Raw genomic sequence first — 16,006 nt, forward strand, 5'->3', positions numbered from 1 at the left:
CTGTTCCCCTGGAGGGATGTGACCCCTGTTCCCCTGAAAGGATGTGACCCCTGCCCCCTGGAGGGATGTGACCCCTGTTCCCCTGGAGGGATGTGACCCCTGCCCCCCTGGATGGATTTGACCCCTGTTCCCCTGGAGGGATGTGACCCCTGTTCCCCTGGAGGGATGTGACCCCTGTTCCCCTGAAAGGATGTGACCCCTGCCCCCTGGAGGAACGTGACCCCTGGCTCTGTGTGCCTCTCTTTCTGCCGTTGATGTGAATAGGGGCATATAGGTTGTGTAATATGACATCACTTCTCTGGTCTCTGTAGGAGCTGATGTCACTGGACAGGAAGGAGCGGGTCAGGATGGCGGAGGACAGCTCCAGCGCCAGCAGCGGCTCCCCCTCTCCCGGGGACACCCTGCCCTGGAACCTGTCCAAGAACCAGCGGGTCAAGAGGTCGTCCTCCACCTCAGGGAGCGGCACCGTGCTGGACGCGGCAGAGCGGGCAGTGATACGCATCGCAGGTAAGTGTCCCATCCTCATAGCACTGCCTGACATCCTCTGTGCTGCTGGGGATACCGTGTCACTTGTCTCCTGACATCCTCTGTGCTGCTGGGGATACCGTGTCACATGTCTCCTGACATCCTCTGTGCTGCTGGGGATACCTTGTCAATTGTCTCCTGACATCCTCTGTGCTGCTGGGGATACCGTGTCACATGTCTCCTGACATCCTCTGTGCTGCTGGGGATACCTTGTCAATTGTCTCCTGACATCCTCTGTGCTGCTGGGGATACCGTGTCACTTGTCTCCTGACATCCTCTGTGCTGCTGCGATATCTTGTTTTTACTCCACGTTCTATTTGGCATGTTGGTGCCTGCGGTGATATCATCACATAACAAAAGGTGTCTTTATAATTGTAAGACTAGACTGTGCCGCCCCATAGTGTACCGAGTGTGCCGCCCCATAGTGTACGGACTGTTCCGCCCCATAGTGTACGGACTGTGCGGCCCCATAGTGTACAGAGTGCGCCGCCCCATAGTGTACAGAGTGCGCCGCCCCATAGTGTACAGAGTGCGCGGCCCCATAGTGTACGGACTGCGCGGCCCCATAGTGTACGGACTGCGCGGCCCCATAGTGTACGGACTGCGCGGCCCCATAGTGTACGGAGTGCGCCGCCCCATAGTGTACGGAGTGCGCCGCCCCATAGTGTACGGAGTGCGCCGCCCCATAGTGTACGGAGTGCGCCGCCCCATAGTGTACGGAGTGCGCCGCCCCATAGTGTACGGAGTGCGCCGCCCCATAGTGTACGGACTGTGCGTCCCCATAGTGTACGGACTGTGCGTCCCCATAGTGTACGGACTGTGCGTCCCCATAGTGTACGGACTGTGCGGCCCCATAGTGTACGGACTGTGCGGCCCCATAGTGTACGGACTGCGCGGCCCCATAGTGTACGGACTGCGCGGCCCCATAGTGTACGGACTGCGCGGCCCCATAGTGTACGGAGTGCGCCGCCCCATAGTGTACGGAGTATGCGGCCCCATAGTGTGTTGCCCCATAGTGTACGGACTGTGCTGCCCCATAGTGTACGGAGTGTGCGCCCCATTTTGTATGGACTGTGCCGCCCCATAGTGTACGGACTGTGCCGCCCCATAGTGTACGGAGTGTGCCGCCCCATAGTGTACGGAGTGTGCCGCCCCATAGTGTACGGAGTGTGCCGCCCCATAGTGTACGGAGTGTTCCGCCCCATAGTGTACGAAGTGTGCCGCCCCATATTGTGCCGCCCCATAGTGTACGGAGTGTGCCGCCCCATATTGTGCCGCCCCATAGTGTACGGAGTGTGCGGCCCCATAGTGTACGGACTGTTCCGCCCCATAGTGTACGGACTGTGCCGCCCCATAGTGTACGGAGTGTGCCGCCCCATAGTGTACGGAGTGTGCCGCCCCATAGTGTACGGAGTGCGCCGCCCCATAGTGTACGGAGTGCGCCGCCCCATAGTGTACGGAGTGCGCCGCCCCATAGTGTACGGAGTGCGCCGCCCCATAGTGTACGGACTGTTCCGCCCCATAGTGTACGGAGTGTGCCGCCCCATAGTGTACGGACTGTGCCGCCCCATAGTGTACGGACTGTGCCGCCCCATAGTGTACGGAGTGTGCCGCCCCATAGTGTACGGAGTGCGCCGCCCCATGGTGTACGGTGTGCGCCGCCCCATGGTGTACGGAGTGTGCCGCCCCATAGTGTACGGACTGTGCCGCCCCATAGTGTACGGACTGTGCCGCCCCATAGTGTACGGACTGTGCCGCCCCATAGTGGACGGAGTGTGCCGCCCCATAGTGTACGGAGTGTGCCGCCCCATACTGTACGGAGTGTGCCGCCCCATACTGTACGGAGCGTGCCGCCCCATAGTGTGCCACCCCATAGTGTACGGAGTGTTCCACCCCATAGTGTACGGAGTGTGCCGCCCCATAGTGTACGGAGTGTGCCGCCCCATAGTGTACGGAGTGTGCCGCCCCATAGTGTACGGAGTGTGCCGCCCCATAGTGTACGGAGTGTGCCGCCCCATAGTGTACGGAGTGTGCCGCCCCATATTGTGCCGCCCCATATTGTGCCGCCCCATAGTGTACGGAGTGTGCCGCCCCATAGTGTACGGACTGTTCCGCCCCATAGTGCCGCCCCATAGTGTACGGACTGTGCCGCCCCATAGTGTACGGAATGTGCCGCCCCATAGTGTACGGAGTGTGCCGCCCCATAGTGTACGGAGTGTGCCGCCCCATAGTGTACGGAGAATGCCGCCCCATAGTGTACGGAGTGTGCCGCCCCATAGTGTACGGAGTGTGCCGCGCCCATAGTGTACGGAGTGTGCCGCGCCCATAGTGTACGGAGTGTGCCGCCCCATAGTGTACGGACTGTGCCGCCCCATAGTGTACGAGGTGTGCCGCCCCATAGTGTACGAGGTGTGCCGCCCCATAGTGTGTGGAGTGTGTCGCCCCATAGTGTACGGACTGTGCCGCCCCATAGTGTACGGAGTGTGCGCCCCATAGTGTGCCACCCCATAGTGTACGGACTGTGCTGCCCCATAGTGTACGGAGTGAGCAGCCCCATTTTGTATGGACTGTGCCGCCCCATAGTGTACGGACTGTGCCGCCCCATAGTGTACGGAGTGTGCCGCCCCATAGTGTACGGAGTGTGCCGCCCCATAGTGTACGGAATGTGCCGCCCCATAGTGTACGGAGTGTGCCGCGCCCATAGTGTACAGAGTGTGCTGCCCCATAGTGTACGAAGTGTGCCGCCTCATATTGTGCCGCCCCATAGTGTACGGAGTGTGCCGCCCCATATTGTGCCGCCCCATAGTGTACGGAGTGTGCCGCCCCATAGTGTACGGACTGTGCCGCCCCATAGTGTACGGAGTGCGCCACCCCATAGTGAACGGACTGTGCCGCCCCATAGTGTACAGACTGTGCCGCCTCATAGTGTACGGAGTGTGCCGCCCCATAGTGTACGGACTGTGCCGCTTCATAGTATACGGACTGTGCCCCCCCATAGTGTACAGACTGTGCCGCCTCATAGTGTACGGAGTGTGCCGCCCCATAGTGTACGGACTGTGCCGCTTCATAGTATACGGACTGTGCCCCCCCATAGTGTACGGAATGTGCCACCCCCATATTGTGCCGCCCCATAGTGTACGGAGTGTGCCGCCCCATAGTGTACGGAGTGTGCCGCCCCATAGTGTACGGAGTGTGCCGCCCCATAGTGTACAGAGTTTGCCGCCCCATAGTGTGCCGCCCCATAGTGTACGGAGTGTGCCGCCCCATAGTGTACAGAGTTTGCCGCCCCATAGTGTGCCGCCCCATAGTGTACAGAGTTTGCCGCCCCATAGTGTGCCGCCCCATAGTGTACGGAGTGTGCCGCCCCATAGTGTACGGAGTGTGCCGCCCCATAGTGTACGGAGTGTGCCGCCCCATAGTGTACAGAGTTTGCCGCCCCATAGTGTGCCGCCCCATAGTGTACGGAGTGCGCCGCCCCATAGTGTACGGAGTGCGCGGCCCCATAGTGTACGGAGTGCGCGGCCCCATAGTGTACGGAGTGCGCGGCCCCATAGTGTACGGAGTGCGCGGCCCCATAGTGTACGGAGTGCGCGGCCCCATAGTGTACGGAGTGCGCGGCCCCATAGTGTACGGAGTGCGCGGCCCCATAGTGTACGGAGTGCGCCGCCCCATAGTGTACGGAGTGCGCCGCCCCATAGTGTACAGAGTTTGCCGCCCCATAGTGTGCCGCCCCATAGTGTACGGAGTGTGCCGCCCCATAGTGTACAGAGTTTGCCGCCCCATAGTGTGCCGCCCCATAGTGTACGGAGTGTGCCGCCCCATAGTGTACGGAGTGTGCCGCCCCATAGTGTACAGAGTTTGCCGCCCCATAGTGTGCCGCCCCATAGTGTACGGAGTGCGCCGCCCCATAGTGTACGGAGTGCGCCGCCCCATAGTGTACGGAGTGCGCGGCCCCATAGTGTACGGAGTGCGCGGCCCCATAGTGTACGGAGTGCGCCGCCCCATAGTGTACGGAGTGCGCCGCCCCATAGTGTACAGAGTTTGCCGCCCCATAGTGTGCCGCCCCATAGTGTACGGAGTGCGCCGCCCCATAGTGTACGGAGTGCGCCGCCCCATAGTGTACAGAGTTTGCCGCCCCCATATTGTGCCGCCCCATAGTGTACAGAGTTTGCCGCCCCCATAGTGTGCCGCCCCATAGTGTACAGAGTGCGCCGCCCCATAGTGTACGGACTGCGCCGCCCCATAGTGTACGGACTGCGCCGCCCCATAGTGTACGGACTGCGCCGCCCCATAGTGTACGGACTGCGCCGCCCCATAGTGTACGGACTGCGCCGCCCCATAGTGTACGGACTGCGCCGCCCCATAGTGTACGGACTGCGCCGCCCCATAGTGTACGGACTGCGCCGCCCCATAGTGTACGGACTGCGCCGCCCCATAGTGTACGGACTGCGCCGCCCCATAGTGTACGGACTGCGCCGCCCCATAGTGTACGGAGTGCGCCGCCCCATAGTGTACGGAGTGCGCCGCCCCATAGTCTACGGAGTGCGCCGCCCCATAGTCTACGGACAGTGCCGCCCCATAGTGTACGGACTGTGCCGCCCCATAGTGTACGGACTGTGCCGCCCCTCATTGCTTGACGTCTGATACGGGAGGAGGTTTTGCACTATGGGCAGGAATTTACAGTGCTGGAGATTTGTTACAGTGTGTAACACATCATGTGACTGGTCACCTGCCCACAGGATCACGCTGGGCGCTATAGTGTCCACCAGATGGCAGCATCGTCTCATCCTCACAACCCCGCTCTGTCCGAAACATTGTAACAGACCATCAGGCCAGCAGTGCGGGGACTGTACTGATATACTGTAACCATCAGGCCAGCAGTGCGGGGACTGTACTGATATTATGTAACCATCAGGCCAGCAGTGCGGGGACCGTACTGATATTATGTAACCATCAGGCCAGCAGTGCGGGGACCGTACTGATATTATGTAACCATCAGGCCAGCAGTGCGGGGACCGTACTGATATACTGTAACCATCAGGCCAGCAGTGCGGGGACCGTACTGATATACTGTAACCATCAGGCCAGCAGTGCGGGGGACCGTACTGATATACTGTAACCATCAGGCCAGCAGTGCGGGGACCGTACTGATATACTGTAACCATCAGGCCAGCAGTGCGGGGACCGTACTGATATACTGTAACCATCAGGCCAGCAGTGCGGGGACCGTACTGATATACTGTAACCATCAGGCCAGCAGTGCGGGGACCGTACTGATATACTGTAACCATCAGGCCAGCAGTGCGGGGACCGTACTGATATACTGTAACCATCAGGCCAGCAGTGCGGGGACCGTACTGATATACTGTAACCATCAGGCCAGCAGTGCGGGGACCGTACTGATATACTGTAACCATCAGGCCAGCAGTGCGGGGACCGTACTGATATACTGTAACCATCAGGCCAGCAGTGCGGGGACCGTACTGATATACTGTATCCATCAGGCCAGCAGTGCGGGGACCGTACTGATATACTGTAACCATCAGGCCAGCAGTGCGGGGACCGTACTGATATACTGTAACCATCAGGCCAGCAGTGCGGGGACCGTACTGATATAATGTAACCATCAGGCCAGCAGTGCGGGGACCGTACTGATATAATGTAACCATCAGGCCAGCAGTGCGGGGACCGTACTGATATAATGTAACCATCAGGCCAGCAGTGCGGGGACCGTACTGATATAATGTAACCATCAGGCCAGCAGTGCGGGGACCGTACTGATATAATGTAACCATCAGGCCAGCAGTGCGGGGACCGTACTGATATAATGTAACCATCAGGCCAGCAGTGCGGGGACCGTACTGATATACTGTAACCATCAGGCCAGCAGTGCGGGGACTGTACTGATATAATGTAACCATCAGGCCAGCAGTGCGGGGACTGTACTGATATACTGTAACCATCAGGCCAGCAGTGCGGGGACTGTACTGATATCCTGTAACCATCAGGCCTGCAGTGCTGGGACTGTACTGATATACTGTAACCATCAGGCCAGCAGTGCTGGGACTGTACTGATATAATGTAACCATCAGGCCAGCAGTGCGGGGACTGTACTGATATAATGTAACCATCAGGCCAGCAGTGCGGGGACTGTACTGATATACTGTAACCATCAGGCCAGCAGTGCGGGGACTGTACTGATATAATGTAACCATCAGGCCAGCAGTGCGGGGACTGTACTGATATACTGTAACCATCAGGCCAGCAGTGCGGGGACTGTACTGATATACTGTAACCATCAGGCCAGCAGTGCGGGGACTGTACTGATACACTGTAACCATCAGGCCAGCAGGGGGACTGTACTGATATAATGTAACCATCAGGCCAGCAGGGGGACTGTACTGATATAATGTAACCATCAGGCCAGCAGTGCGGGGACTGTACTGATATACTGTAACCATCAGGCCAGCAGTGCGGGGACTGTACTGATATAATGTAACCATCAGGCCAGCAGTGCGGGGACTGTACTGATATACTGTAACCATCAGGCCAGCAGTGCGGGGACTGTACTGATATAATGTAACCATCAGGCCAGCAGTGCGGGGACCGTACTGATATACTGTAACCATCAGGCCAGCAGTGCGGGGACTGTACTGATATAATGTAACCATCAGGCCAGCAGTGCGGGGACTGTACTGATATAATGTAAAGCCCCTCAGGTCTCGCCGCAGTGCATGCTGGGAGATGCCTGTAGTGCCCTGGGAATGACAGGATAACCTCAAAGGGCTGAGATAAATGTCCGAATGTGATGAGTCACTGAAGAGGGAGGGGAGGGCGTGTAACATGGCCCCAACGTGTTTCCCACGCTCAGTCTCAGGGGACAACGGGGGGAGAATATGTGATGAACCATGGAAAACGCATATAGGTTCTCCCCCCCACAGCTGCGCTCTTTCCCAGCAGAATAGTGAGTGCAGCTCCGGAGTATAATCGGTGTCTGATCCCAGTCCGGTATAATCGGGATAGGGCCATTTCCAGTGTTATATGGCTGATACCAGTATACCCCCCCCCCCCAGTGTTATATGGCTGATACCAGTATACTGCCCCCTTATACCAGTCTAGGATACCCCCCCCCCCAGTGTTATATGGCTGATACCAGTATACTGTCCCCTTATACCAGTCTAGGATACCCCCCCCAGTGTTATGTGGCTGATACCAGTATACTGTCCCCTTATACCAGTCTAGGACCCCCCCCCCCCAGTGTTATATGGCTGTTACCAGTATACTGTCCCCTTATACCAGTCTAGGATACCCCCCCCCCAGTGCTATATGGGTGATACCAGTATACTGTCCCCTTATACCAGTCTAGGATACCCCCCCCCCCAGCGTTATATGGCTGATACCAGTATACTGTCCCCTTATACCAGTCTAGGATATACCTCCCCCCCCCCCCCCCCCCGTGTTATATGGCTGATACCAGTATACTGTCCCCTTATACCAGTCTAGGATACCCCCCCCCCCAGTGTTATATGGCTGATACCAGTATACTGTCCCCTTATACCAGTCTAGGATACCCCCCCCCCAGTGTTATATGGCTGATACCAGTATACTGTCCCCTTATACCAGTCTAGGATATACCTCCCCCCCCCCCCCCCCGTGTTATATGGCTGATACCAGTATACTGTCCCCTTATACCAGTCTAGGATACCCCCCCCCAGTGTTATATGGCTGATACCAGTATACTGTCCCCTTATACCAGTCTAGGATACCCCCCCCCCAGTGTTATATGGCTGATACCAGTATACCCCCCCACCCCCCAGTGTTATATGGCTGATACCAGTATACTGTCCCCTTATACCAGTCTAGGATACCCCCCCCCCCCAGTGTTATATGGCTGATACCAGTATACTGCCCCCTTATACCAGTCTAGGATACCCCCCCCCCCAGTGTTATATGGCTGATACCAGTATACTGTCCCCTTATACCAGTCTAGGATACCCCCCCCCCAGTGTTATATGGCTGATACCAGTATACTGTCCCCTTATACCAGTCTAGGATACAACCCCCCCCCCCCCCAGTGTTATATGGCTGATACCAGTATACTGTCCCCTTATACCAGTCTAGGATACCCCCCCCCCCCCCCCCAGTGTTATATGGCTGATACCAGTATACTGTCCCCTTATACCAGTCTAGGATATACCCCCCCCCCAGTGTTATATGGCTGATACCAGTATACTGTCCCCTTATACCAGTCTAGGATACACCCCCCCCCCCCCAGTGTTATATGGCTGATACCAGTATACTGTCCCCTTATACCAGTCTAGGATACCCCCCCCCAGTGCTATATGGCTGATACCAGTATACTGTCCCCTTATACCAGTCTAGGATCCCCCCCCCAGTGTTATATGGCTGATACCAGTATACTGTCCCCTTATACCAGTCTAGGACCCCCCCCAGTGTTATATGGCTGATACCAGTATACTGTCCCCTTATACCAGTCTAGGATACCCCCCCCCCCAGTGTTATATGGCTGATACCAGTATACTGCCCCCTTATACCAGTCTAGGACCCCCCCCCCCAGTGTTATATGGCTGATACCAGTATACTGTCCCCTTATACCAGTCTAGGATCCCCCCCCCAGTGCTATATGGCTGATACCAGTATACTGTCCCCTTATACCAGTCTAGGATCCCCCCCCCAGTGTTATATGGCTGATACCAGTATACTGTCCCCTTATACCAGTCTAGGATACCCCCCCCCCCAGTGTTATATGGCTGATACCAGTATACTGCCCCCTTATACCAGTCTAGGACCCCCCCCCCCCCAGTGTTATATGGCTGATACCAGTATACTGTCCCCTTATACCAGTCTAGGATCCCCCCCCCAGTGCTATATGGCTGATACCAGTATACTGTCCCCTTATACCAGTCTAGGATCCCCCCCCCAGTGTTATATGGCTGATACCAGTATACTGTCCCCTTATACCAGTCTAGGACCCCCCCCAGTGTTATATGGCTGATACCAGTATACTGTCCCCTTATACCAGTCTAGGATGCCCCCCCCCCAGTGTTATATGGCTGATACCAGTATACTGTCCCCTTATACCAGTCTAGAATGCCCCCCCCCCAGTGTTATATGGCTGATACCATTATACTGTCCCCTTATACCAGTCTAGGATACACCTCCCCCCCCAGTGTTATATGGCTGATACCAGTATACTGTCACCTTATACCAGTCTAGGATACCCCCCCCCCAGTGTTATGTGGCTGATACCAGTATACTGTCCCCTTATACCAGTCTAGGACCCCCCCCCCCCCCCCCCAGTGTTATATGGCTGATACCAGTATACTGTCCCCTTATACCAGTCTAGGATACCCCCCCCCAGTGTTATATGGCTGATACCAGTATACTGTCCCCTTATACCAGTCTAGGATACCCCCCCCAGTGTTATATGGCTGATACCAGTATACTGTCCCCTCATACCAGTCTAGGACACAGCAGGCAGTGCCCGGGTGGATGGGAAGTCCCGGCTCTCGGGGGAGGGGGGGGGGGGCTGCTCCTTGGACCTTCCAGGGATTCCTGGTTCTGGAGTCTGTGAGGTAATCCAGGGCAGAACGGTGGAAATCCCTGGGTATGGTAATCCAGCACAATCAGGACTGCTGGACCACACACATAGGGGACATGGTCCCTGACTGCCTGGGGGACACCACATCTATAGATCCTGATGGTCCAACTGTGTGGTTCCGGGATATTCCCAGTGAGGAGATGGATGGGAAAGTGTGGGTCCTGGATAGTCCCAGTGAGGAGATGGATGGGAAAGTGTGGGTCCTGGATAGTCCCAGTAAGGAGATGGATGGGAAAGTGTGGGTTCTGGATAGTCCCAGGCAGGCGATGAATGGGTTGTGTGGGTCCTGTATAGTCCCAGTCAGGACATGGATGGGACCGTGTGGGTCCTGGATAGTCCCAGTCAGGAGATGGATGGGACCGTGTGGGTCCTGGATAGTCCCAGTCAGGAGATGAATGGGTTGTATGGGTCCTGGATAGTCCCAGTCAGGAGATGAATGGGAAAGTGTGGGTCCTGGATAGTCCCAGTCAGGAGATGGATGGGACCATTTTGATCCTTCATATTAGTCAGGAAGTAAAAGGTCGGTCCTAGATCCGCAGGGAGGGATTGTGAAGGTGCTGGATATTTACTAACAACTTTAGGTGGTTTTCTCAAACAGGATATTTTTAGGCGTGATGATGTTGATGTTCTCAGAAGTGAGGATATTCTCATGGGGGGAGGATATTCTCATGGGGGGGGGAGGTTATTCTCATGGGGGGAGGATATTCTCATGGGGGGAGGATATTCTCATGGGGGGAGGATATTCTCATGGGGGGAGGATATACTTATGAGGGGGAGGATATACTCATGGGGGGAGGATATTCTCATGGGGGGAGGATATTCTCATGGGGGGAGGATATTCTCATGGGGGGAGGATATTCTCATGGGGGGAGGATATTCTCATGGGGGGGAGGATATTCTCATGGGGGGGAGGATATTCTCATGGGGGGGAGGATATTCTCATGGGGGGGAGGATATTCTCATGGGGGGGAGGATATTCTCATGGGGGGGAGGATATTCTCATGGGGGGGAGGATATTCTCATGGGGGGGAGGATATTCTCATGGGGGGAGGATATTCTCATGGGGGGGAGGATATTCTCATGGGGGGAGGATATTCTCATGGGGGGGAGGATATTCTCATGGGGGGAGGATATACTCATGGGGGAACGATATTCTCATGGGGAGGATATACTTATGAGGGGGGAGGATATTCTCATGGGGGGGAGGATATTCTCATGGGGGGAGGATATTCTCATGGGGGGAGGATATTCTCATGGGGGGAGGATATTCTCATGGGGGGAGGATATACTCATGGGGGAACGATATTCTCATGGGGAGGATATACTTATGAGGGGGGAGGATATTCTCATGGGGGATGATATACTTATGGGGGGAGGATATACTCATGGGGGAACGATATTCTCATGGGGGGAGAATATACCTGTGTGGGGAGGATATACTAATGGGGGGAGGATATTCTTAGTGGGGTGGGGACATTCTCGGAGGAAGGATATTCTCGGGGTGGGGGGTATTCTCGGGGGAGGATGGTCCTTGGGAATTTCTTCCTCATCAGGGTGGGGAGGGGCTGTGGAGGATGTTTGTAGTTACTGTTGTGTGACAATGAGGGGCAGGAATGATCAGTATGTGACATCTTGTTTTACCTGTTACCTGCGAGAATAGGAAAAGGTTTCATGTGCGATCAGTGAGCACCAGATATATAGATGATATAGTAACCTGGCACCAGATATATAGATGAGTATAGTAACCTGGCACCAGATATATAGATGATATAGTAACCTGGCACCAGATATATAGATGAGTATAGTAACCTGGCACCAGATATATAGATGAGTATAGTAACCTGGCACCAGATATATAGATGAGTATAGTAACCTGGCACCAGATATATAGATGAGTATAGTAACCTGGCACCAGATATATAGATGAGTATAGTAACCTGGCACCAGATATATAGATGATATAGTAACCTGGCACCAGATATATAGATGATATAGTAACCTGGCACCAGATATATAGATGATATAGTAACCTGGCACCAGATATATAGATGATATAGTAACCTGGCACCAGATATAGATGATATAGTAACCTGGCACCAGATATAGATGAGTATAGTAACCTGGCACCAGATATATAGATGATATAGTAACCTGGCACCAGATATATAGATGAGTATAGTAACCTGGCACCAGATATATAGATGAGTATAGTAACCTGGCACCAGATATATAGATGAGTATAGTAACCTGGCACCAGATATATAGATGAGTATAGTAACCTGGCACCAGATATATAGATGAGTATAGTAACCTGGCACCAGATATATAGATGATATAGTAACCTGGCACCAGATATATAGATGATATAGTAACCTGGCACCAGATATATAGATGATATAGTAACCTGGCACCAGATATATAGATGATATAGTAACCTGGCACCAGATATAGATGATATAGTAACCTGGCACCAGATATAGATGATATAGTAACCTGGCACCAGATATAGATGATATAGTAACCTGGCACCAGATATATAGATGATATAGTAACCTGGCACCAGATATATAGATGATATAGTAACCTGGCACCAGATATAGATGAGTATAGTAACCTGGCACCAGATATAGATGAGTATAGTAACCTGGCACCAGATATATAGATGATATAGTAACCTGGCACCAGATATAGATGATATAGTAACCTGGCACCAGATATAGATGATATAGTAACCTGGCACCAGATATAGATGATATAGTAACCTGGCACCAGATATAGATGATATAGTAACCTGGCACCAGATATAGATGATATAGTAACCTGGCACCAGATATATAGATGATATAGTAACCTGGCACCAGATATATAGATGATATAGTAACCTGGCACCAGATATATAGATGATATAGTAACCTGGCACCAGATATATAGATGATATAGTAACCTGGTACCAGATATATAGATGATATAGTAACCTGGTACCAGATATATAGATGATATAGTAACCTGGCACCAGATATATAGATGATATAGTAACCTGACACCAGATATATAGATGATATAGTAACCTGGCACCAGATATATAGATGATATAGTAACCTGGCACCAGATATATAGATGATATAGTAACCTGGTACCAGATATATAGATGATATAGTAACCTGGCACCAGATATATAGATGATATAGTAACCTGGTACCAGATATATAGATGAGTATAGTAACCTGGCACCAGATATAGATGATATAGTAACCTGGCACCAGATATATAGATGATATAGTAACCTGGCACCAGATATATAGATGATATAGTAACCTGGCACCAGATATAGATGATATAGTAACCTGGTGCCAGATATATTGATGATATAGTAACCTGGTACCAGATATATAGATGATATAGTAACCTGGCACCAGATATATATATACACTAGAAAATGTACCCGGCGCTGCCCGGGTATAAAGTGTCAGTGTGTTAATTAGATTTGTTCTAAGGTGCCCAGGAGGCCAAGCTAAAGGTATTGTTTCATCTGAGTTAATCAGTGGAATTAGTGTATACCTGTAGTGCATAGATGGAGGGGTTCTGTATACCCACAATGTATAGTTTTTAGGGGTCTTGCATATCTGTAGTGCATAGTTGGGGGGGGCTGTATACCTATAGTGTATAGTTGAGGGAGGTCCTGTATACCTGCAGTGTACAGTTGGTGAAGGTCCTGTATACCTGTACTGTATAGTTCGGGGGTCCTGTATACCTGTAGTATATAGTTGGTGCTGTATACCTGTAATGTATAGTTGGTGGAGGTCTTGTATACCTGTAGTTTATAGTTTGAGGGTCCTGGATACCTGTAGTGTATAATTGGTGGAGGTCCTGTATACCTGTAGTGTATAGTTTGGGGGTCCTGTATACCTGTAGTATATTTGGGGTCCTGTATACTTGTAGTATAGAGTTGGTGAAGGTGCTGTATACCTGTATTATAGAGTTGGTGTAGGTCCTGTATACCTGTAGTGTATGGTTTTGAGGTCCTGTATACCTGTAGTGTATAGTTTGGGGTCCTATATACCTGTAGTATATAGTTGGTGGAGTTCCTGTATACCTGAAGTATTTAGTTGGTGGAGGTCCTGTATACCTGTAGTATATAGTTTTGGGGTCCTGTATACCTGTAGTGTAAAGTTTGCGGTCCTGTATACCTGTAGTATATAGTTTTGTGGAGGTCCCGTGCACTTGTATTGTATAGTTTTGGGGTCCTGTATACCTGTAGTGTCCTGTATACCTGCAGGGTTGTATTTACCCGTATGGCAGTGTTATTCAGTCACAGTGTGTCGGTATTGGTCATGTCTGGTATGGGGGTGTTATCCAGTCACAGTATGGCGGTATTGGTCAGGTCTGGTGTGGCGGTGTTATCCAGTCACGGTATGGTGGTATTGGTCAGGTCTGGTATAGCGGTGTTATCCAGTCACAGTATGGCAGTATTGGTCAGGTCTGATATGATGGTGTTATCCAGTCACAGTATGGTGGTATTGGTCAGGACTGGTGTGGCGGTGTTACCCAGTCACAGTTTGCCGGTATTGGTCAGGTCTGGTATGACAGTGTTATCCAGCACAGTATAGCGGTATTGGTCAGGTCTGGTGTGGCGGTGTTATCCATTCACAGTATGGCGGTATTGGTCAGGTCTTATATGACAGTGTTATCCAGTCACAGTATGGCGGTATTGGTCAGGTCTGGTATGACAGTGTTATCCAGTCACAGTATGGCAGTATTGGTCAGGTCTGGTGTGGCAGTGTTATCCAGTCACAGTATGGCGGTATTGTTCAGGTCAGGTATGGCAGTGTTATCCAGTCACAGTATGTTGGTATCAGGTCTGGTATAGCAGTGTTATCCAGTCACAGTGTGGCGGTATTGGTCAGGTCTGGTATGACAGTGTTATCCAGTCACAGTATGGCGGTATTGGTCAGGTCTGGTATGACAGTGTTATCCAGTCACAGTATAGCGGTATTGGTCAGGTCTGGTGTGGCAGTGTTATCCAGCACAGTATGGCGGTATTGGTCAGGTCTGGTGTGGCAGTGTTATCCAGTCACAGTATGGCGGTATTGGTCAGGTCTGGTGTGGCGGTGTTACCCAGTCACAGTATGGCGGTATTGGTCAGGTCTGGTCTGGCAGTGTTATTCAGTCACAGTATGGCGGTATTGGTCAGGTCTGGTATGACAGTGTTATCCAGCACAGTATGGCGGTATTGGTCAGGTCTGGTGTAGCAGTGTTACCCAGTCACAGTTTGGTATACCTGTTGTGCCCTGTATATACATGTACTGTATGGATGGAGTAGGGGGCCCTGTATATACATGTACTGTATAGATGAAGTAGGGGGTCCTGTATACATGTACTGTATAGATGGAGTAGGGGGTCCAATATATACATGTACTGTATAGATGGAGTAGGGTCCTGTATATACATGTACTGTATAGATGGAGTAGGGGGCCCTGTATATACATGTACTGTATAGATGGAGTAGGGGGCCCTGTATACATGTACTGTATAGATGGAGTAGGGGGTCCTGTATACATGTACTGTATAGATGGAGTGGGGGGTCCTGTGTACATGTACTGTATAGATGGAGCAGGGGGTCCTGTATATACATGTACTGTATAGATGGAGTAGGGGGTCCTGTATATACATGTACTGTATAGATGGAGTAGGGGGTCCTGTATACATGTACTCAGTAGCGGTCTTGGGCACCACGCATACCACGCAATTGCGTGGGGCCCCCGACATCCAGGGGGGCCCCGCTCTGGTGCCCAAGACCGCTGCGGCTAACTATGTGCGCTCGTAACGAGCGCACATAGTTACAGGCAGCAGCGGCACTGA

At 52.6% G+C, this 16,006-nt stretch overlaps 1 protein-coding gene across 4 annotated transcripts in view; it reads left to right on the top strand.

Moving 5' to 3' along the window:
* Nucleotides 1-339: 339 nt before the first annotated feature.
* Nucleotides 340-16,006, top strand: part of PLEC (plectin) — a 297,784-nt gene continuing 282,117 nt past the window's right edge. For all 4 annotated transcript variants that reach the window (XM_069956882.1, XM_069956901.1, XM_069956883.1 and 1 more), the window contains exon 1: nt 340-507. In XM_069956882.1, the coding sequence (XP_069812983.1) occupies nt 348-507 (160 nt within the window). In that variant the 5' untranslated portion in view covers nt 340-347. The remainder of the gene's footprint in view (nt 508-16,006) is intronic.

The sequence above is a fragment of the Dendropsophus ebraccatus genome, chromosome 2 (genome assembly GCF_027789765.1).
Source record: "Dendropsophus ebraccatus isolate aDenEbr1 chromosome 2, aDenEbr1.pat, whole genome shotgun sequence".
Lineage (NCBI taxonomy): Eukaryota > Metazoa > Chordata > Amphibia > Anura > Hylidae > Dendropsophus > Dendropsophus ebraccatus.